This window comes from Oncorhynchus keta, chromosome 34, assembly GCF_023373465.1.
Source record: "Oncorhynchus keta strain PuntledgeMale-10-30-2019 chromosome 34, Oket_V2, whole genome shotgun sequence".
NCBI classification, from domain to species: domain Eukaryota; kingdom Metazoa; phylum Chordata; class Actinopteri; order Salmoniformes; family Salmonidae; genus Oncorhynchus; species Oncorhynchus keta.
The window spans coordinates 11,625,816-11,650,815 of NC_068454.1; the positions used below are offsets into that span (position 1 = coordinate 11,625,816).

At 44.8% G+C, this 25,000-nt stretch overlaps 1 protein-coding gene across 15 annotated transcripts in view; it reads left to right on the plus strand.

Moving 5' to 3' along the window:
- LOC118366590 (peripheral plasma membrane protein CASK-like) overlaps nucleotides 1-25,000 on the plus strand; it is a 268,680-nt gene that overhangs the window by 201,243 nt on the left and 42,437 nt on the right. For all 15 annotated transcript variants that reach the window (XM_052493084.1, XM_052493082.1, XM_052493091.1 and 12 more), the window contains 2 exons: nucleotides 13,060-13,140; nucleotides 24,582-24,770. In XM_052493084.1, the coding sequence (XP_052349044.1) occupies nucleotides 13,060-13,140; nucleotides 24,582-24,770 (270 nt within the window). The remainder of the gene's footprint in view (nucleotides 1-13,059; nucleotides 13,141-24,581; nucleotides 24,771-25,000) is intronic.

Sequence of the window (25,000 nt, forward strand, 5' to 3'; positions counted from 1 at the left end):
CTTTCTGCTGCTTGTTTAACATTGGGTCAAGCTGGCCTGAGGTCAGTGTTTGAAGGAGTTGAACCTCCTCTCCTCTAACCTCTTTAGTTTTTTCCTCAAAATAACAACAACCTCGTAGCTATGTGTCACCATCTAGGTAACAAACCTGAGTTGTCCACAACACAAAACTCAATAACATGTTGGCTTTCTGAGCTAAAGGCCAGCCGTTAGGCTCTGGGAGCTAACATGAATCTTCAGGTTTCAGGCAAGATTACTCATCAACCACCTCCACTACATAAGGACACATGCACGGCTGTCCTACTGGGACATGTGTTATGACAGCCCCAGCCAGCTTTACATTAGGATATAACTGTAACGTGGTGTGATGTGAGAGCTACACCCCAGTAAAGCACGGTGGAGGTGAAGTGGTGAAGTGGAGGTGTACAGAAGGGTGCAATTGTGTAGCTCAGTTGGTTGAGCATGGATCTCGCAAGGCCGAGGATTGTGGGTTCAATTCCCACTGGGGTCATGCAACAATACGCATGACTGAATGTTGCTTTGGACAGAAGTCTCTGTTCAATGTCGTGTGTTATTATAATATACACTCAGCAAAAAAAGATAGGACCCTGTCTTTTCAAAGATAAATTGTAAAAAATCCAAATGACTTCACAGATTTTCATTGTAAAAGGTTTATACACTGTTTCCCATGCTTGTTCAATGAACCATAAACAATTAATGAACATGCACTTGTGGATCGGTCGTGAAGACACTAACAGCTTACAGACCGTAGTCAATTAAGGTCATAGTTATGAAAACTTACGACACTAAAGAGGCCTTTCTACTGACTCTGAAAAACACCAAAAGAAAGATGCCCTGCGCATCTGCGTGAACATGCCTTAGGCATGCTGCAAGGAGGCATGAGGACTGCAGATGTGGCCAGGGCAATAAATTACAATGTCCGTACTGTGAGACACCTAAGACAGCGCTACAGAGAGACAGGACGGACAGCTGATCGTCCTCACAGTGGCAGACCACGTGTAAAAACACCTGTACGGGATTGGTACATCCGAACATCACACCTGCGGGACAGGTACAGGATGGCAACAACAACTCCCCTTGTTACACCAGAAATGCACAATCCCTCGATCAGTGCTCAGACTGTCCGCAATAGGCAGAGAGGTTGGACTGAGGGCTTGTAGACCTGTTGTAAGGCAGGTCCTCACCAGATATCACCGGCAACATCGTCGCCTATGAGCACAAACCCACCGTTGCTGGACCAGACAGGACCGGGGATGATGATCGGATTCGCTTTTATCGTTGAAGGAATCAGCGTTACACTGAGGCCTGTACTCTGGAGCGGGATCCATTTGGAGGTGGAGGGGCCGTCATGCTCTGGGGCGGTGTGTCACAGCATCATCAGACTGAGCTTGCTGTCATTGCAGGCAATTTCAACGCTGTGCGTTACAGGGAAGACATCCTCCTCCCTCATGTGGTACCCTTCCTGCAGGCTGCTGGCCACACCAGATAGTGACTGTTACTTTTGATTTTGACCCCCCATTTGTTCAGGGATACATTATTCCATTTCTGTTAGTCACGTGTCTGTGGAACTTGTTCAGTTTATGTTTCAGTTGTTGAATCTTGTTATGTTCATACAAATATTTACACATGTTCAGTTTGCTGAAAATCAACGCAGTTGACAGCGAGAGGACGTTTCTTTTTTTGCTGAGTTTAGAAGAGTATGACTCTGATCTAGGATCAGATTCTAGGGGACTGGTCCTATAGTAGGACTGGTTCTGTAGTAGGACTGGTCTTATAGTAGGACTGGTTCTGTAGTAGGACTGGTTCTGTAGTAGGACTGGTTCTGTAGGAGGACTGGTTCTGTAGGAGGACTGGTTCTATAGTAGGACTGGTCCTGTAGTAGGACTGGTTCTGTAGTAGGACTGGTTCTGTAGTAGGACTGGTTCTGTAGTAGGACTGGTTCTGTAGTAGGACTGGTTCTATAGTAGGACTGGTTCTGTAGTAGGACTGGTCTTATAGTAGGACTGGTTCTGTAGTAGGACTGGTTCTGTAGTAGGACTGGTCTTATAGTAGGACTGGTCAGCCAATTATTATTTTTTAATGAACAAGATGAAGAGGTAGTAAATATAGAAGGTGGCCATTGGATCCGGACAGTTTTGATCTACTAGACTGTTAAACACTGAGGCTGTGTTCCATTCCAAAAAGTTTCCCCCTGAAAGAGAGGTGGACAAGAGCAGAAGGGACAACTGTTTTGGAATGGAATGCAGCCTGCGATCAAATCTTTTCTACAAACATACAGTCTTTTCTACAAACATACAGAATCTGTTGGGTTTTGTTTCCCACACACTCACACTCACACACTCACACACACAGGCAAGACAGACTCACTCTCTCACACACACTTGCAAGACAGACTCACTCTCTCTCACACACACACACATAAGACACACACACACAGCATATTTTCCAGATATTTGTTGCCTAGACTGTAGTGTTGGACCGTTTTGGCTTCCTTTATGCACCATTAGTACCAAACAGGCTTCACATACACTGGTACATAGTGTTTGCCTCTAGCTTGCTGAATTCACACACTCTCAATGAATGAACCAGGAGAGAGCGGGGGGTTAGACGGAGGAGGGAGGGAGGGAGAGATGGGTATGGGTTAGACGGAGGAGGGAGGGAGGGAGAGATGGGTATGGGTTAGATGGGGGGGGAGGGAGGGAGGGAGGGAGGGAGGGAGGGAGGGAGGGATATGGGTTAGACGGGGGGAGGGAGGGAGGGAGGGAGGGAGGGAGGGAGGGATGGGTATGGGTTAGACGGGGGAGGGAGGAAGGGATGGGTATGGGTTAGACGGAGGAGGGAGGAAGGGATGGGTATGGGTTAGACGGGGGAGGGAGGAAGGGATGGGTATGGGTTAGACGGGGAGGGAGGGAGGGATGGGTATGGGTTAGACGGGGGGGAGGGAGGGATGGGTATGGGTTAGACGGGGGAGGGAGGGATGGGTATGGGTTAGACGGGGGAGGGAGGGATGGGTATGGGTTAGACGGGGGAGGGAGGGATGGGTATGGGTTAGACGGGGGAGGGAGGGATGGGTATGGGTTAGACGGGGGAGGGAGGGATGGGTATGGGTTAGACGGGGAGGGAGGGAGGGAGGGATGGGTTAGACGGAGGAGGGAGGGAGGGAGGGATGGGTATGGGTTAGATGGAGGGAGGGAGGGAGGGAGGGAGGGAGGGAGGGAGGGAGGGAGGGAGGGAGGGAGGGAGGGAGGGAGGGAGGGAGGGAGGGAGAGAGGGAGGGGTATGGGTTAGACGGGGGAGGGATGGGTATGGGTTAGACGGGGGGAGGGAGGGATGGGTATGGGTTAGACGGAGGAGGGAGGGAGGGAGGGATGGGTATGGGTTAGACGGAGGAGGGAGGGAGGGAGGGATGGGTATGGGTTAGACGGAGGGAGGGAGGGAGGGAGGGAGGGAGGGAGGGAGGGAGGGAGGGAGGGAGGGAGGGAGGGAGGGAGGGAGGGGTATGGGTTAGACGGGGGAGGGAGGGATGGGTATGGGTTAGACGGGGGAGGGAGGGAGGGATGGGTATGGGTTAGACGGAGGAGGGAGTGAGGGAGGGATGGGTTAGACGGGGGAGGGAGGGATGGGTTAGACGGGGGAGGGAGGGAGGGATGGGTTAGACGGAGGAGGGGGAGGGAGGGATGGGTTAGACGGAGGAGGGATGGATGGGTTAGACGGGGTAGGGAGGGATGGGTATGGGTTAGACGGGGAGGGAGGGAGGGATGGGTATGGGTTAGACGGAGGAGGGGAGGGAGGGAGGGAGGGGGGGTGGGTTAGACGGAGGGAGGGGGGAGGGAGGGAGGGAGGGAGGGGTTAGACGGAGGGAGGAGGGAGGGAGGGAGGGATGGGTTAGACGGAGGGAGGAGGGAGGGAGGGATGGGTTAGACGGAGGGAGGAGGGAGGAGGGAGGGAGGGATGGGTTAGACGGAGGGAGGAGGGAGGGAGGGATGGGTTAGACGGAGGGAGGAGGGACCAGAGAAAAGGTAGTGTGTATTGTTAGTGTGTTTGTAGACTTTGTCAAAACAAGCCCAACTGTTGGAAATGTGAAATGTTTGTATTGGGTTCATTGTATGTGGAGGGCAATTAAATTGTACGTTAGGCTGAGAAGAAAGAGAGAGGGGGAGGGAGTAGGTTGAGAAACACAGCAGTATTAACACTGGAAAGTCCATTTAGAGCAGTGTAGGACTCTAAAGGATTTGAGTAATTAAACAGCTACAGTTGAACCAGTCTGCTCCTAGAGGGGATTTAGTCTAACCTGTTTATGGTGCTGTTTGTGTCAGTTTTACTTTTAAGATGGTCTAATTTTAATAGGAGTTTGTATGGATTTGGAGCTAGTATGGCGTTGGATTATGAGTTTGTATGGCGTTGGATTATGAGTTTGTATGGCGTTGGATTATGAGTTTGTATGGCGTTGGATTATGAGTTTGTATGGCGTTGGATTAGGAGTTTGTATGGCGTTGGATTAGGAGTTTGTATGGCGTTGGATTAGGAGTTTGTATGGTATTGGATTAGGAGTTTGTATGGTATTGGATTAGGAGTTTGTATGGTATTGGATTAGGAGTTTGCAGTAGTGGAAAAAGTACCCCATTCTCATACTTGAGTAAAAGTAGAAATACCTTAATAGAAAATGACTAATAGAATGACTTAATAGATGAGTCACCTATTTTTTTATTTTTTTTATTTAACCTTTATTTATCTAGACAAGTGAATTAAGAACAAATTCCTATTTACAATGATGGCACGTAGTAAAATACAACTTGAGTAAAAGTCTAAAAGTATTTCGTTTTAAATATACTTTAGTATCAAGAGTACATGTAAAAGTATAAATCATTTCAAATTCCTTATATTACAGTTTTTTCCAACTGCTTACACACGTTTTCAAAACTGTCTCCTTTTTTCAAAACTCTACACACAATTCCCCAAACTGCACACACAAAATGCAAAATGCCTCACATCTCCTTCAAAATGTAACACTGCATTCAAAATGCCTCACGTCTCCTTCACAATGTAACACTGCATTCAAAATGCCTCACATCTCCTTCACAATGTAACACTGCATTCAAAATGCCTCACATCTCCTTCACAATGTAACACTGCATTCAAAATGCCTCACGTCTTCTTCACAATGTAACACTGCATTCAAAATGCCTCACATCTCCTTCACAATGTAACACTGCATTCAAAATGCCTCACGTCTCCTTCACAATGTAACACTGCATTCAAAATGCCTCACGTCTCCTTCACAATGTAACACTGCATTCAAAATGCCTCACATCTCCTTCACAATGTAACACTGCATTCAAAATGCCTCACATCTCCTTCACAATGTAACACTGCATTCAAAATGCCTCACGTCTCCTTCACAATGTAACACTGCATTCAAAATGCCTCACATCTCCTTCACAATGTAACACTGCATTCAAAATGCCTCACATCTCCTTCACAATGTAACACTGCATTCAAAATGCCTCACATCTCCTTCACAATGTAACACTGCATTCAAAATGCCTCACGTCTCCTTCACAATGTAACACTGCATTCAAAATGCCTCACGTCTCCTTCAAAATGTAACACTGCATTCAAAATGCCTCACATCTCCTTCACAATGTAACACTGCATTCAAAATGCCTCACATCTCCTTCAAAATGTAACACTGCATTCAAAATGCCTCACGTCTCCTTCACAATGTAACACTGCATTCAAAATGCCTCACATCTCCTTCACAATGTAACACTGCATTCAAAATGCCTCACGTCTCCTTCACAATGTAACACTGCATTCAAAATGCCTCACATCTCCTTCAAAATGTAACACTGCATTCAAAATGCCTCACATCTCCTTCAAAATGTAACACTGCATTCAAAATGCCTCACATCTCCTTCAAAATGTAACACTGCATTCAAAATGCCTCACATCTCCTTCACAATGTAACACTGCATTCAAAATGCCTCACATCTCCTTCACAATGTAACACTGCATTCAAAATGCCTCACATCTCCTTCACAATGTAACACTGCATTCAAAATGCCTCACATCTCCTTCACAATGTAACACTGCATTCAAAATGCCTCACATCTCCTTCAAAATGTAACACTGCATTCAAAATGCCTCACATCTCCTTCAAAATGTAACACTGCATTCAAAATGCCTCACATCTCCTTCAAAATGTAACACTGCATTCAAAATGCCTCACATCTCCTTCAAAATGTAACACTGCATTCAAAATGCCTCACGTCTCCTTCACAATGTAACACTGCATTCAAAATGCCTCACATCTCCTTCAAAATGTAACACTGCATTCAAAATGCCTCACATCTCCTTCACAATGTAACACTGCATTCAAAATGCCTCACGTCTCCTTCAAAATGTAACACTGCATTCAAAATGCCTCACGTCTCCTTCACAATGTAACACTGCATTCAAAATGCCTCACGTCTCCTTCACAATGTAACACTGCATTCAAAATGCCTCACATCTCCTTCACAATGTAACACTGCATTCAAAATGCCTCACATCTCCTTCAAAATGTAACACTGCATTCAAAATGCCTCACATCTCCTTCACAATGTAACACTGCATTCAAAATGCCTCACATCTCCTTCAAAATGTAACACTGCATTCAAAATGCCTCACGTCTCCTTCACAATGTAACACTGCATTCAAAATGCCTCACGTCTCCTTCACAATGTAACACTGCATTCAAAATGCCTCACGTCTCCTTCACAATGTAACACTGCATTCAAAATGCCTCACGTCTCCTTCACAATGTAACACTGCATTCAAAATGCCTCACATCTCCTTCACAATGTAACACTGCATTCAAAATGCCTCACATCTCCTTCAAAATGTAACACTGCATTCAAAATGCCTCACATCTCCTTCACAATGTAACACTGCATTCAAAATGCCTCACATCTCCTTCAAAATGTAACACTGCATTCAAAATGCCTCACGTCTCCTTCACAATGTAACACTGCATTCAAAATGCCTCACGTCTCCTTCACAATGTAACACTGCATTCAAAATGCCTCACGTCTCCTTCACAATGTAACACTGCATTCAAAATGCCTCACATCTCCTTCAAAATGTAACACTGCATTCAAAATGCCTCACATCTCCTTCACAATGTAACACTGCATTCAAAATGCCTCACATCTCCTTCACAATGTAACACTGCATTCAAAATGCCTCACATCTCCTTCACAATGTAACACTGCATTCAAAATGCCTCACATCTCCTTCAAAATGTAACACTGCATTCAAAATGCCTCACATCTCCTTCAAAATGTAACACTGCATTCAAAATGCCTCACGTCTCCTTCACAATGTAACACTGCATTCAAAATGCCATAAACACATGTCAGAATGAAGCATTTGCATCAAATGGCAAACACTGCTTTCATAATAGTACATTTTTGGATATACCATGTAAACACTGTTGTTCTAAATCTAAAGCTCTTTGGTCTTTCATAGGCTTATATCTATATTTCAATACAATGTCCTACAGTGAAAGTAATCTGCTGAGAGGGGTAACAAGTACACTGTAAACACCAATGCAATGTAGAAACAGAAAATATTTTTTAGGCCAAACATTACTGTTGTATACAGTAGCATACAACAAAACCATAAACATATGTAAACCAAAAGTATATTCTTTAGAATACAGTAAAGAACACAATTGTGTGTGAGGGGTCCCGGGGGGGGCAGTCCAGGAATTGTTAGGGGGGGCAGTCACCAGTGCTTCATCTCTTCTCCGGCCTGGGTCTGACCACAATACTTCGTCCACATCACAAGATACATTTTCTCTTGCCAAACATCGAGGGAAGTATATCCGAGCATGGCGTATCCAACCATGGACAGAGGCAACCTCTATATCCCCACATGGAGGGAAGTATCTCCTAGCATGGCGTATCCAACCATGGACAGAGGCAACCTCTATATCCCCACATGGAGGGAAGTATCTCCTAGCATGGCGTATCCAACCTTGGACAGAGGCAACCTCTATATCCCCACATGGAGGGAAGTATCTCCTAGCATGGCGTATCCAACCATGGACAGAGGCAACCTCTATATCCCCACATGGAGGGAAGTATCTCCTAGCATGGCGTATCCAACCTTGGACAGAGGCAACCTCTATATCCCCACATGGAGGGAAGTATCTCCTAGCATGGCGTATCCAACCTTGGACAGAGGCAACCTCTATATCCCCACATGGAGGGAAGTATCTCCTAGCATGGCGTATCCAACCATGGACAGAGGCAACCTCTATATCCCCACATGGAGGAAGTATCTCCTAGCATGGCGTATCCAACCATGGACAGAGGCAACCTCTATATCCCCACATGGAGGGAAGTATCTCCTAGCATGGCGTATCCAACCATGGACAGAGGCAACCTCTATATCCCCACATGGAGGGAAGTATCTCCTAGCATGGCGTATCCAACCATGGACAGAGGCAACCTCTATGTCCCCACATGGAGGGAAGTATCTCCTAGCATGGCGTATCCAACCTTGGACAGAGGCAACCTCTATGTCCTCACATGGAGGGAAGTATCTCCTAGCATGGCGTATCCAACCTTGGACAGAGACAACCTCTCTGTCCCCACATGGAGGGAAGTATCTCCTAGCATGGCGTATCCAACCTTGGACAGAGGCAACCTGTATGTCCCCACATGTGTCCTCCATTGCCTGGAGAAGCGGCATGCGGGCATAGGGTTGGCGATCATACACTTTCCAGCGCTGGACTGAGAAGAATTCCTCTATGGGATTTAGAAAAGGTGAATATGGGGGAAGGTACAAAACTACAAATTGTGGATGGGTGGCAAACCAGTTTTGGACCAGAACAGCCCGGTGAAAACTAACATTGTCCCATAAAACCACAAATCTAGCAGGCTCCTGATCTGGATCAGGGACAAGCATTGTGTAAATTGCATCCAGAAAAGTGAGCATATGGCCGGTGTTGTACGGACCCAGTGTGACATTGTGATGGAGGACCCCATTCTGAGTGATGGCAGTACACATAGTTATATTACCCCCACGCTGTCCAGGGACATTGGTAATTGCCCTCTGTCCTATTACATTTCTTCCGCGGCGCCTGGTTTTGGTGAGGTTGAAGCCAACCTCATCCACATAAATAAATTCCTGGCGAATTACATGGGCATCCAGCTCCAATACTCTCTGTAACAGACAAAAGGATATACAGATGAGTAAATATGGTATGTCTGAAGTACTGGAAGTAATGTTGCATACATACCTCTACAAAGACATGTCACATATTCTTGACTCTGTCAGAGTTTCTCTCAAATGGCACCTTGTAAAGTTGTTTCATCGTCACTCGGTGCTGTTGGAGGATGTGTTGTATGGTCGACAGGCTTACAGCATTGATGTTGTTAAATGTGGTGTCATTAGTCAAGATATGCTCTCTTATCTCTCGAATCCTAATTGCATTGTTGGCCAAAACCATATTTATAATTGCAGTCTCTTGTACATCTGTAAACAAGCGTCCTCGTCCTCCATGATGTCTTTGCCTTTCCACTCTGTACAGAATTCAAACACCGTATGTGTTCAGCATAGGAACTGTAAACAATGTACAAAAAATGTAGTACAGCATGATAACCAACCTCATTCATTCAATGCAGTGCAGTAAATGGATGGCTTAGTTACAAATGTTTATCCAATACTATGCAGTCGTACGTATTTTACAGTACATTACTGTAATGCTAAAATAGTCATTAGATAGTTGCATACCTGTTCTCATTTCTGAAGGTTCGAATTATGGACGCCACTGTAAATCGACTCTCTCTCATGGTCAAACCGGGGTTGATCACACGATCAACAAGTGTTGCCCTAATCTCATCAGAAATGTCTCTCCTTCCTTCTCTTCTTTCCCCTCGTCCTCTTCTTCCTCTTTCTCTCCCTCCTACTCCTCTTGCTCTCTGTCCATTGTTGGCATCCCATTGTTCAAAACAGGTAATCTGACCTTTTACCTATTTATAGGCCTATACTACAGTAAAGCAGTGATTGGTTAGTGATCAGTTAAGCTATTAGTGTTTGCACATGTGAGGAGTGTGTGTGTGACCTGGTGAATAAGTGTAGCATTTTGATTGGTTGTGTTTGGAAAAGGAAAGCAAGTCACTTCCTGTTAGATTTTTGTGTTTTAGGTAGAGAATTGTGGGTAGTGTTTTGAAAAAAAGTGTTTCATGCAATTGACAACTGAGTCAAACGCTGAGACATAGCTTATGGTTTTGGATATTTAGTGAGAAATAGCTTATGGTTTTGGATATTTAGTGAGAAATAGCTTATGGTTTTGGATATTTAGTGAGACATAGCTTATGGTTTTGGATATTTAGTGAGAAATAGCTTATGGTTTTGGATATTTAGTGAGAAATAGCTTATGGTTTTGGATATTTAGTGAGAAATAGCTTATGGTTTTGGATATTTAGTGAGAAATAGCTTATGGTTTTGGATATTTAGTGAGAAATAGCTTATGGTTTTGGATATTTAGTGAGAAATAGCTTATGGTTTTGGATATTTAGTGAGAAATAGCTTATGGTTTTGGATATTTGGTGAGAAATAGCTTATGGTTTTGGATATTTAGTGAGAAATAGCTTATGGTTTTGGATATTTGGTGTGTAGTTTAGCACTTTGAGTGAGAGGTTTCAAAAATCGTGTGACATGATTTTGTGTGAAAGCAGTTGGAAAAAACTGTAAGCAAACCAGACGGCACCATTTTATTGTTTTTTTTTTTACATTTATGGCTACCAGGGGCACACTCCAACACTCAGACATCATTTACAAACACAGCATTTGTGTTTAGTCCGCCAGATCAGATCAGATCCGCCAGATTAGAGGCAATAGGGATGACCAGGGATTTTCTTGAGTTTGTGAATTGGACAATTTTCCTGTCCTGCTAAGCATTCAAAACGAGTACTTTTGGGTGTCATGGAAAATGTATAGAGTAAAAAGTATATTATTTTCTTTAGAAATGTATTGAAGTAAAAGTAAAAGTGGCAAAATGTAAATAGTAAAGTACACCACTGGGAGTGTGTATGGCGTTGGATTAGGAGTTTGTATACAGGGAGACTGAACAGATGTTTTATAGCTGTGTGTGTGTGTGTGTGTGTGTGTGTGTGTGTGTGTGTGTGTGTGTGTGTGTGTGTGTGTGTGTGTGTGTGTGTGTGTGTGTGTGTGTGTGTGTGTGTGTGTGTGTGTGTGTGTGTGTGTGTGTGTGTGTGCGCGCGCGTAATGTTCCTCCAGTGTCCTCATTTTCTCTCTGAGTGTCTTTCCAGTCAATGTTAGACGCATTGATCCAGTATTTCACCACAGAACGAAATCTCCTTTATTTCTTGCCACCAGTAACTTAAAGGGACTTCCTGTGTGATACTCTGCTTGACTTCCTGCTGCTGATCCTCAGTGGCGATACTGAAATACTTTCAAAAATTAATATGTTTTATATTTGACCCTGCTCCTAAACCTATAGACACTAACCTTTCCCGCCAACGCCATCATCTTAGACCTCTTTCAACTTTACCCCCCTGACCCTCTTGACAACCCCTGGCCTTTGACCCCATGACCCCTGACTCTTCCTATGAGGACCAAGGACATCCTCAGAGGTCACGTGTAACTGTCCTCCCTGTGTCCTCCTCCTGGTCTAAAGAGCTCCATCCATGACGAAACAAGTTCCGCTTTGAAACACCTGGAATATGTAAGCCCTGAGATGCCTTTCACAACACACTCACACTCATAAAGAAAGACAAGTTGGTTTTATTTTAAAGCAATGTTGTATTTGACAGAAGGAGACTGGGAGTAGCTGTCTGTGACGATGCATACGTTAGGCTGTAGCTTGACCCATGTAAGCTGTAGCTCAGTAGCATGTGTGTGAGTCTATTGTGGAGTCTGTAGTGTGGCTGTGCGTGTATCCTCTCTAAAATAGGTCATAAATTGTTGTGTAGATCAAGTTTGTGATCCGTTTCCGTTTTCAACTCAGAAAGTGAAATTGAACGTCCTGATTGATCAGAGGCTATGGATACAACAATAGCAAACACACAAGTTTTCAAGATATGTAACTTTCAAAATAAAGAAATCATCATTATGGTCCCGGGGATCATTATGGTCCTTCTGTAGCTCAGTTGGTAGAGCATGGCGCTTGTAACGCCAGGGTAGTGGGTTCGATCCCCGGGACCACCCATACGTAGAATGTATGCACACATGACTGTAAGTCGCTTTGGATAAAAGCGTCTGCTAAATGGCATATATTATTATTATTATATTATATTATTATATTATCATATGACACAAAACGCAACATCATATGATGGACAATGCATCATACCGGTATGATTTTTGTATTTTAAAAGTTAAATATCTTGATTGCTGACAAGCAAAATATTTTGGGGACTTTGTCAACAATGGACTAATGAAACAAATACCAAAATATCATTTTTGGGTGGACTTTCCCTTTAAGCGCCTTGCTCAAGGACACATTGACAGATTTTTCACATAGTCAGCTCAGGGATTTAAACCAGTGACCTTTCGGTTATTGGCCCAATGCTCTTAACTGCTAGGCTACCTGCTGCCCATCTCCCACAGACACACTCACACACATGCTCCAACTCGCACACACCTTTACGTGCCAGGACTCTCCATCTCCCATTTCAGCAGGCAGGTGTGACATAGCAGGACCTGACTCCAGATCAGGTCACTCCGAGAGGCCAGGGGGCATGAACAAGCCCTGAAGAGGACTCTTATTGGTTAAGAGAAGCCTTGAAGAGGGAACTTATGGGATGAACATTTCAAAATGCAATTTATACTGGTTTACATGGTTCTAAAGGGAGGGGGGGGGGTTAGGAAGTGTGAGAAGGTATTACTGTATATGTGTATACTCAGACCAGAGGTTGATGTACTCTTCAGTGTGCGTTTGGGACAAGCATTAAGCAGGACTACTCTACTACTTTACAGAAAGGCCCTGTGACTGGCGCCCTGTGCTTTTGTGCTTCCACCTTACAGGTACTGGAAGAGATCTCTTGTTACCCAGACAACCACGACGCCAAGGAGCTCAGACGGATACTGACCCAGCCTCACTTTATGGTGAGTGAAAGCACACACATACACACACACCTCGACTTGGCTGTGTTTAGACGTCATGAATGAAGCTACAGCAGAGACAAACAAGAATCACCTGACTCTGATTGAGAACCGCCTCAGGCAGCCAAGCCTATACTAGACACACCCCTAATCAACCACAATCCCAATGCCTACAAAAACCCCAATACGACAATACAATAATCCCATGTCACACCCTGGCCTGAACAAATAATTAAAGAAAACACAAAATACTAAGACCAAGGCATGACACTCGGTCTAAACATCAGCACCACAGGTATCTTCCACAAAGCTGTAAACGATCTGAGAAAAAAGGCAAGTAGGGCCTTCTATGCAGTCAAAAGGAACATTCAATTTGACATACCAATTAGGATCTGGCTAAAAATACTTGAATCAGTAATAGAACCCATTGCCCTTTATGGTTGTGAGGTCTGTCTGGGGTCCGCTCGCCAACCAAGAATTGAGACTGCATGCAGAATTCTGCAAAAATATCCTCTGTGTACAACGTAAAACACCAAATAATGCATGCAGAGCAGAATTAGGCCAATACCCGCCAATTATCAAAATCTAGAAAAGAGACGTTAAATTCTACAACCACCAAAAAGGAAGCGATTCCCAAACCTTCCATAACAAAGCCATCGCCTACAGAAAGATGAACCTGGAGAAGAGTCCCCTAAGCAAGCTGGTCCTGGGGCTCTGCTCACAAACATAAACAGACCCCACAGAGCCCCAGGACAGCAACACAATTAGACCCAACCAAATCATGAGAAAAAATATTTGTTTATTTGTTTATTATATATATTTGTTTTTAAATTCTTTGTGGGTCTGTGTAATCTGAGGGAAGTATGTGTCTCTAATGTGGTCATTCATTTGGCAAGAGGTTAGGAAGTGCAGCTCAGTTTCCACATCATCTTGTGGGCAGTGTGCACATAGCCTGTCTTCTCTTGAGAGCCAGTTCTGCCTACGGCAGCCTTTTTCAATAGCAATACTCACTGAGTCTGTACATAGTCAAACCTTTCCTTAATTTTGGTTCAGTCACAGTGGACAGGTATTATGCCACTGTGTACTCTCTGTTTAGGGCCACTCTATCAATAGGGTAGAACAGCAGCCTCTGGTAAGACACGGGCGGAGGTACGTAAACAACAGCTGGTGCACAATATTTAAGGAAGTCTTTTCTCAGGTTTTGCTCACCTGAGATGGAGTATCTCATGATAAGCTGTAGAACACACTTTCTACCTAGAGAGTTTGCATCTGTATTTTTTGTAGCTGTCTCCATACCACCACAGACCGATGCTGGCACTAAAACCGCACTCAATGAGGTGTATTCCACCATTAGTCAGCAGGAAAACGCTCTTCCAGAGGCAGCGCTTCTAGTGGCTGGGGACTTCAATGCAGGGAAACTTAAATCAGTTTTGCCAAATTTCTATCAGCATGTTAAATGTGCAACCAGGGAGAAAAACATTCTAGACCACCTTTACTCCACACACAGAGACGTGTACAAAGCTCTCCCTCACCCTCCATTTGGCAAATCTGACCATAATTCTATCTTCCTGATTCTTGCTTACAAGCAAAAATTAAAGCAAGAAGAACCAGTGACTCTGTCTATAAAAAAAGTGGTCAGATGAAGCAGATGCTAAACTACAGGACTGTTTTTTCTAGCACAGACTGGAATATGTTCTGGGATTCCTCCGATGGCATTGAGGAGCACACCACATCAGTCACTGGCTTTATCAATAAGTGCATCGAGGACGGTGTCCCCGTAGTGACTGTACGTACATACCCCAACCAGAAGCCATGGATTACAGGCAACATTCGCACTGAACTAAAGGGTAGAGCTGCCACTTTAAAGGAGCGAAACTCCAATCTGGAAGCTTATAAGAAATCCCGCTATGCCCTCCGACGAACCATCAAACATGCAAAGCGACTGAGATCGAATCGTACTACACCGGCTCCGACGCACGCCGTATGTGGCAGGGCTTGCAAACTATTACAGACTACAAAGGGAAGCACAGCCGAGAGCTGCCCAGTGACAGTGACAGGAGCCTACCGGATGAGGTAAATAACTTCTATGCTCGCTTCGAGTCAAGTAACACTGAAACATGCATGAGAGCATCAGCTGTTCCGGACGACTGTGTGATCATACTCTCCGCAACCGATGTGAGTAAGACCTTTAAACAGGTCAACATTCACAAGGCCGCAGGGCCAGACGGATTACCAGGACGTGTACTCCGAGCATGCGCTGACCAACTGGCAAGTGTCTTTACTGACATCTTCAACCTCTCCCTGTCTGTAATACCAACATGTTTCAAGCAGACCACCATAGTCCCTGTTTCCAAGAACACTAAGGTGACCTGCCTAAATGACTACCGACCTGTAGCACTCACGTCTGTAGCCATGAAATGCTTTGAAAGACTGGTCATGGCTCACATGATCACCATTATCCAAGAAACCCTAAACCCACTCCAATTTGCGTACCGCACCAACAGATCCACAGATGATGCAATCTCTATTGCACTCCAAACTGCCGTTTCACACCTGGACAAAAGGAACACCTATTTGAAAATGCTGTCCATTGACTACAGCTCAGCGTTCAACACCATAGTGCCCTCCAAGCTCATCACTAAGCTAAGGACCCTGGGACGAAACACCACCCCCAGGTGGTAAGGGTAAGTAACAACACATCCGCCACGCTGATTCTCAACATGGGGGCCCCTCAGGGGTGCGTGCTCAGTCCCCTCCTGTACTCCCTGTTCACTCATAACTTCATGGCCAGCCACGACTCCAACGCCATCATTAAGTTTGCTGATGACACAACAGTGGTATGCCTGATCACCGACAACGATGAGACGGCCTATAGGGAGGAGGGCAGAGACCTGACCGTGTGGTGCAAGGACAACAACCTCTCCCTCAACGTGATCAAGACAAAGGAGATGATTGTGGGCGACAGGAAAAGGCGGACCGAGCACACCCCCATTCTCGTCGACGGGGATGTAGTTGAGAGCTTCAAGTTCCTTGGTGTCCACATCACCAACAAACTAGCATGGTCCAAGCACACCAAGACAGTTGTAAGGAGGGCACGACAAAACCTATTCCCCCACAGGAGACTGAAAAGATTTGGCATGGGTCCTCAGATCCTCAAAAGGTTTTACAGCTGCACCATCGAGAGCATCCTGACCGGTTGCATAACTGGTTGCATAACTGCCTGGTATGGCAACTGCTCAGCCTCTGACCGCAAGGCACTACAGAGGGTAGTGCGTACGGCCCAGTACAACACCGGGGCCAAGCTTCCTGCCATCCAGGACCTCTATACCAGGCGGTGTCAGAGTAAAGCCCGAAAAATGTACTCCAGCCGCCCTAGTCATAGACTGTTCTCTCTGCTACCACACGGCAAGCGGTACCGGAGCGCCAAGTCTAGGTCCAAGAGGCTTCTAAACAGCTTCTACCCCCTGCCATCCATAAGACTCCTGAACAGCTAATCAAATGGCTACCCAGACTATTTGCATTGCCCCTCCCCTCCCCCGCATGTAGCGAAATTGTGTGTACTTAACGTTACTAATGCACTTATGAATGTAGTCCTCCTCCTTTGCACGCTGCTGCTACTGTCTGTTACTGTCTGTTATCATCCATGCATAGACACTTTAATAACTCTACCTACATGTACATATTACTTCAATTACCTCGACTCCGGTGCCCCCGCACATTGACTCTGTACTGGTACCCCCTGTATATAGCCTCCACATTGACTCTGTACTGGTACCCCCTGTATATAGCCTCCACATTGACTCTGTACTGGTACCCCCTGTATATAGCCTCCACATTGACTCTGTACTGGTACCCCCTGTATATAGCCTCCACATTGACTCTGTACTGGTACCCCTGTATATAGCCTCCACATTGACTCTGTACTGGTACCCCCTGTATATAGCCTCCACATTGACTCTGTACTGGTACCCCCTGTATATAGCCTCCACATTGACTCTGTACTGGTACCCCCTGTATATAGCCTCCACATTGACTCTGTACTGGTACCCCCTGTATATAGCCTCCACATTGACTCTGTACTGGTACCCCCTGTATATAGCCTCCACATTGACTCTGTACTGGTACCCCTGTATATAGCCTCCACATTGACTCTGTACTGGTACCCCCTGTATATAGCCTCCACATTGACTCTGTACTGGTACCCCCTGTATATAGCCTCCACATTGACTCTGTACTGGTACCCCCTGTATATAGCCTCCACATTGACTCTGTACTGGTACCCCCTGTATATAGCCCCGCTATTGTTATTTTACTGCTGCTCTTTTATTATTTGTTATTCTTATCTCTTACTTTTTTTAGGACTTTTCTTAAAACGGCATTGTTGGTTTAGGGCTTGTAAGTAAGCATTTCACTGTAAGGTCTACACATTGTTGTATTCAGTGCATGTGACAAATACAATTTGATTTGATTTGAAATAGCATTCTAGTTTGCTCTGTTTTTTAAAAGTAATTATCTTTTGTTTTCTAATGATTTGGTTGGGTCTATTTGTGTTTGTGAACAGAGCCCCAGGACAGCAACACAATTAGACCCAACCAAGTCATGAGAAAACAAAATGAGAATTATCCAAAAAAACAGAGCCTAGCTATTGAGAAAGGCTGCCGTGGACAGACCTGGCTCTCAAGAGAAGACAGGCTATGTGCACACTGCACACAAAATGTGGTGGAAACTGAGCTTCACTTCCTTCCCTCCTGCCAAAAGTATGACCATATTAGAGATACATATTTCCCTCATATTACACACACCCACAAAGAATTTAAAAACAAATAATGTTTTGATAAACTCCCTTATCTACTTGGGGATACACCACAGTGTGCCATCACAGCAGCAAGATTTGTGGCCTGTTGCCACAAGAAAAAGGCAACCAGTGAAGAACAAACACCATAGTAAATACAAACCATATTTATGTTTATTTATTTTTCCTTTTGTACTTTAAATATTTGCCCATTGTTAGACATATGACATTTTAAGTTTGGAACTGTACATTTTTATTGTTAATTTCACTTTTTTATTATCTATTTCACTTGCTTTGGCAATGTTAACATATGTTTCCTATGCCAATAAAGACCTTAACTTGAAATTTAATTGAGAGAGAGAGAGTTGGGGCCTAGCAATACAGACTGTACTGTGAAGGGAGAGAGAGTAGTGGAGGGGAGAGATGGAATGAGGGTTTTGGAAAGAGGGAGAGATTGTGAGTGAAATGGAGTGGTCAGTGAGTTGTGTAGATCTGACCTAGAGTCTAGCTCTACACGGTCTGACACGGTCTGTCTAGCTCTACACGGTCTGTCTAGCTCTACACGGTCTGTCTAGCTCTACACGGTCTGACAAAAATGGAGGGAGGGAAAGAGGGAAGAGAGAGATGGAGGGAGGGAAAGAGGGAGGAGAGAGATGGAGGGAGGGAAAGAGGGAGGAGAGAGATGGAGGGAGGGAAGAAAGAGGTGGGGGAACGGAGAGGCAGAGGTGGTGATACGAGGGAGGCAGGAACCATTGGGTACAAGCTGCCACATCCCTAGACACACACAGACAGGGGCATATGTGTCCTCAGCCTGCCACTACTCTCTCATGAGCACCTTGTGATGTCTCCGTCATCCACCACACATGTCTCCGTCGTCCACCACTTACTCTATTAGCTACTGAAACTGGCGAGGACCTAACCTTCTAATTCTGGAACTGTAGAACTCCATTTTTGGTCAACTTTATTCCGGACCAGTTTTTCTAGAACTCTGGGGTTGACTTCAGAATTCCAGTTCCACAGATGTTTTCCCTCTTTTATCATCTTCCAAAATAAGTACAGGAGTGTGTCTAGCTTTTTATGTTCCTGTTGTAGTATAGTGTAGTTGGCTGAAGGTGTCATCATTTTCTGGTCAAACCTGAACCCTGCCTAATATAAGGTAATGAAGGTAGGATGTACTTTGTTACTGTGCTGAAATCACCTCAGATCAGGTTGTTAAGATAAAGTTTTCGGGGGACTGTCACTTTAAAGCATCTCTGTCTGGGGGTAGTTCACTTCAAACCCATGATCTTGCTCTCATTAGGGGTCTCAAGACTCACACTCACACACACACACCTTCTGCACTCCTGTGGTAATGTATGTGTGTGTGTGTGTGTGTGTGTGTGTGTGTGTGTGTGTGTGTGTGTGTGTGTGTGTGTGTGTGTGTGTGTGTGTGTGTGTGTGTGTGTGTGTGTGTGTGTGTGTGTGTGTGTGTGTGTGTGTGTGTGTGTGTGTGTGTGTGTGTGTGTGTGTGTGTGTGTGTGTGTGTGCTCCCTGTGGGGATGTAGTTTAATGAGAGTCAGAGAGGCTGCCGCTACCTTCTTGTCTCACTATCTGATCTCCTTCTGTGTGTGTGTGTGCGTGCATGTTTGTGTGGGTTAGTGTGTGTGTATGTTTGACGTGTGTGGGATGACTGCGTGCGTTATTAAAAGACTGTGGTAGTAGTATTTGTTGTGGTTTTATTACTGCATGCCTCCTCTCAGAACTTCACTCTGTCATTGAGTAAAGTAAAGATGGTTGTCTTTGGGTAGTGCCATCAGTAGACTCACACCAAAGCTGAGAGAGAAAGAGAAAGAGAAAGAGAGCAAGAGAGAAAGAGAGCGAGAGAGGAGAGCGAGAGAGAAAGAGAGAGACAGAGAGACAGAGAGAGAAAGAGAGAGAAAAAGAGAAAGAGAGCGAGAGAGAAAGAGAGAGACAGAAAGAGAGAGAGAGAGAGAGAGACAGAGAGAGACAGAGAGAGAGAAGGAGAGCGAGAGAGAGAGCGAGAGAGAAAGAGAGCGAGAGAGAAATAGAGAGACAGAGAGAGAAAGAGAGAGAGAAAGAGAGAGAGAAAGAGAAAGAGAGCGAGAGAGAAAGGGAGAGACAGAGAGAGAGAGAGAGAGAGAGTTTTCCTGGCCCACCACTCCACCCTGGACTTGAACAGCCTCTATGACCAGGTCCACCTCTACAAGGCAGCAGTGCCCACCTTTGCCAGGACCCTAAAGGACATCGCTCTCAAACGTATCCCCAACACTTCACACAGGAGCAACAGATCAATAGACTCTCCACCCAGACCAGCGAGACACCCTCCCAGACCTGCAGGACCCCCCCCTGGACCTACACATAGAGGACCCACGCCAAGAGGAATTACATCCAGACCACAGTACACCCAGACACATCCACACCCCCACCCCAACCAATCAACACCCCCCCACGTCAACCATGCCCACACACATTTAGGCCCCCTCAGATCAGACCTATGCCACTCCTGCCCACCCCATGCACCCCACCCCCGCAAAGAGGGCCTCAACATGGAAGCCACACATACGCCCAGGTAGTGAGCGGGCAAACAGTCCCAACCCCCACTCTCACACTCGCCCAAGCCAATAGCATGTACCAGATGCTCAGCAGGCTCTGCTCACACTTACTGGCCTGAGGCCAAACCACACGACCAACAACATTGGACATTCTATGGAACAAAAAGCCTTCACTATATCATCCTGGAATATCCAAGGCCTGAGGTCATCTGCCTTTGGCCTAAAGAGCAGAAACCTGGACTTCACCAAAGAAATCGGTAACACAGACATTGTCATCCTGCAAGAAACCTGGTATAGAGGAGACGGACCCACTGGTTGCCCTCTAGGTTACAGAGAGCTGGTAGTCCCATCCACCAAACTACCAGGTGTGAAACAGGGAAGGGACTCAGGGGGTATGCTAATTTGGTATAGAGCAGACCTAACTCACTCCATTAAATTAATCAAAACAGGAACATTCTACATTTGGCTAGAAATTCAAAAGGAAATTATCCTAACAGAGAAAAATGTCCTCCTGTGTGCTACCTATATCCCCCACTAGAATCCCCATATTTTAATGAAGACAGCTTCTCCATCCTGGAGGGCGAAATCAATCATTTCCAGGCCCAGGGACATGTACTAGTCTGTGGCGACCTAAATGCCAGAACCGGACAAGAACCTGACACCCTCAGCACACAGGGGGACAAACATCTGCCTGGAGGTGACAGCATCCCCTCCCACATATGCCCCCTAGGCACAACTATGACAACATAACCAACAAAAACGGGTCACAACTCCTGCAGCTCTGTCGCACGCTGGGTATGTACATAGTCAACGGTAGGCTTCGAGGGGACTCCTATGGTAGATACACCTATAGCTCATCTCTTGGCAGTAGTACTGTAGACTACTTTATCACTGACCTCAACCCAGAATCTCTCAGAGCGTTCACAGTCAGTCCACTAACACCCCTATCAGACCACAGCAAAATCACAGTCTACTTAAACAGAGCAATACTCAACCACGAGGCATCAAAGCCAAAGGAACTGAGTAACATTAAGAAATGCTATAGGTGGAAGGAATGCAGTTTGGAAACCTACCAAAAACAATTAGGCAACAACAAATTCAATCCCTTTTAGACAATTTCCTGGGTAAAACGTTCCACTGTAATAGTGAAGGTGTAAACTTGGCAGTAGAAAATCTTAACAGTATATTTGACCTCTCAGCTTCCCTATCAAATCTAAAAATCTCAAATAGAAAACCGAAGAAAATTAACAATAATGACAAATGGTTTGATGAGGAATGCAAAAATCTAAGAAAGAAATTGAGAAACCTGTCCAACCAAAAACATAGAGACCCGGAAAACCTGAGTCTACGCCTTCACTATGGTGAATCACTAAAACAATACAGAAACACACTACGGAAAAAGAAGGAACAGCATGTCAGAAATCAGCTCAATGCAATTGAAGAATCCATAGACTCTAACCACTTCTGGGAAAATTGGAAAACACTAAACAAACAACAACACGAAGAATTATCTATCCAAAATGGAGATGTCTGGGTAAACCACTTCTCCAATCTTTTTGGTTCTATAACAAAGAACAAAGAGCAAAAACATATACATGATCAACTACAGATCTTAGAATCAACTATTAAAGACTACCAGAACCCACTGGATTCTCCAATTACATTGAATGAGTTACAGGACAAAATAAAAACCCTCCAACCCAAAAAGGCCTGTGGTGTCGATGGTATCCTCAATGAAATGATCAAATATACAGACAACAAATTCCAACTGGCTATACTAAAACTCTTTAACATCATACTTAGCTCTGGCATCTTCCCCAATATTTGGAACCAAGGACTGATCACCCCAATCCACAAAAGTGGAGACAAATTTGACCCCAATAACTACCGTGGAATATGTGTCAACAGTAACCTTGGGAAAATCCTCTGCATTATTATTAACAGCAGACTCGTACATTTCCTCAATGAAAACAATGTACTGAGCAAATGTCAAATTGGCTTTTACCAAATTACCGTACAACAGACCATGTATTCACCCTGCACACCTTAATTGACAACCAAACAAACCAAAACAAAGGCAAAGTCTTCTCATGCTTTGTTGATTTCAAAAAAGCCTTCGACTCAATTTGGCATGAGGGTCTGCTATACAAACTGATGGAAAGTGGTGTTGGGGGTAAAACATATGACATTATAAAATCCATGTACACAAACAACAAGTGTGCGGTTAAAATTGGCAAAAACACACACATTTCTTCACACAGGGTCGTGGGGTTAGACAGGGATGCAGCTTAAGCCCCACCCTCTTCAACATATATATCAACGAACTGGCGCGGGCACTAGAAAAGTCTGCAGCACCCGGCCTCCCCTGCTAGAATCCGAAGTCAAATGTCTGCTGTTTGCTGATGATCTGGTGCTTCTGTCACCAACCAAGGAGGGCCTACAGCAGCACCTAGATCTTATGCACAGATTCTGTCAGACCTGGGCCCTGACAGTAAATCTCAGTAAGACCAAAATAATGGTGTTCCAAAAAAGGTCGAGTCACCAGGACCACAAATACAAATTCCATTTCGACACTGTTGCCCTAGAGCACACAAAAAACTATACATACCTTGGCCTAAACATCAGCGCCACAGGTAACTTCCACAAAGGTGTGAACGATCTGAGAGACAAGGCAAGACGGGCATTCTATGCCATCAAAAGAAACATACATTTCAACATACCAATTAGGATTTGGCTAAAAATACTTGAATCAGTCATAGAGCCCATTGCCCTTTATGGTTGTGAGGTCTGGGGTCCGCTCACCAACCAAGACTTCACAAAATGGGACAAACACCAAATTGAGACTCTGCACGCAGAATTCTGCAAAAATATCCTCCGTGTACAACGTAAAACACCAAATAATGCATGCAGAGCAGAATTAGGCCGATACCCACTAATTATCAAAATCCAGAAAAGAGCCATTAAATTCTACAACCACCTAAAAGGAAGCGATTCACAAACCTTCCATAACAAAGCCATCACAAACAGAGAGATGAACCTGGAGAAGAGTCCCTAAGCAAACTGGTCCTGGGGCTCTGTTCACAAACACAAACACACCCTACAGAGCCCCAGGACAACAGCACAATTAGACCCAACCAAATCATGAGAAAACAAAAAGATAATTACTTAACACATTGGAAAGAATTAACAAAAAAACAGAGCAAACTAGAATGCTATTTGGCCCTACACAGAGAGTACACAGCGGCAGAATACCTGACCACTGTGACTGACCCAAAATTAAGGAAAGCTTTGACTATGTACAGACTCAGTGAGCATAGCCTTGCTATTGAGAAAGGCCGCCGTAGGCAGACATGGCTCTCAAGAGAAGACAGGCTATGTGCTCACTGCCCACAAAATGAGGTGGAAACTGAGCTGCACTTCCTAACCTCCTGCCCAATGTATGACCATATTAGAGAGACATATTTCCCCCAGATCACACAGATCCACAAAGAATTCGAAAACATATCCAATTTTGAAAAACTCCCATACCTACTGGGTGAAATTCCACAGTGTGCCATCACAGCAGCAAGATTTGTGACCTGTTGCCACGAGAAAAGGGCAACCAGTGAAGAACAAACACCATTGTAAATACAACCCATATTTATGCTTATTTATTTTATCTTGTGTCCTTTAATTATTTGTACATTATATATATATATATATATATATATATATATATATATATATATATATATATATATATATAATATGACATTTGTAATGTCTTTACTGTTTTGAAACTGTTGTATGTGTAATGTTTACTGTTAATTTTTGTTGTTTTTCACTTTATATATTCACTTTGTATGTTGTCTACCTCACTTGCTTTGGCAATGTTAACACATGTTTCCCATGCCAATAAAGCCCTTGAATTGAATTGAATTGAGAGAGAGAGAGAGAGAGAGAGAGAGAGAGAGAGAGAGAGAGAGAGAGATGTGTTATAGTGAGTATAGTACTTGATGTGTGTCTATGTCAGGCTTGCTGTAGACCCTTGATGGCGATCTATCTCCCTCTCTCTGTTTCTCTCCTCCCGTCACTCACTCCTCTCTCAATACCCGTTCCAGGCCTTGCTCCAGACCCATGACGTGGTGGCCCATGAGGTGTACAGTGATGAGGCTTTGAGGGTGACCCCCCCGCCCACCTCACCCTACCTGAACGGAGAATCTCCCGAGAACACCAACGGAGACATGGACCTGGAGAACGTGACGAGAGTACGCCTGGTTCAGTTCCAGAAGAACACTGATGAACCTATGGTACAACACACACACACCCACACACGCACACACATGCACATACACAGCACATACACGGCACATACACAGCACATACACAGCACATACACAGACACACTTACACATGCACAGGTTGTATGACATGACGCACACAAACAGGTTCTGCCATTGCAAGTATTAACACTGGCAGTATTTATTATCACACATGGCCCACAAGCAGTCATACACACTCTGTTCTTTTCTCCCTATTC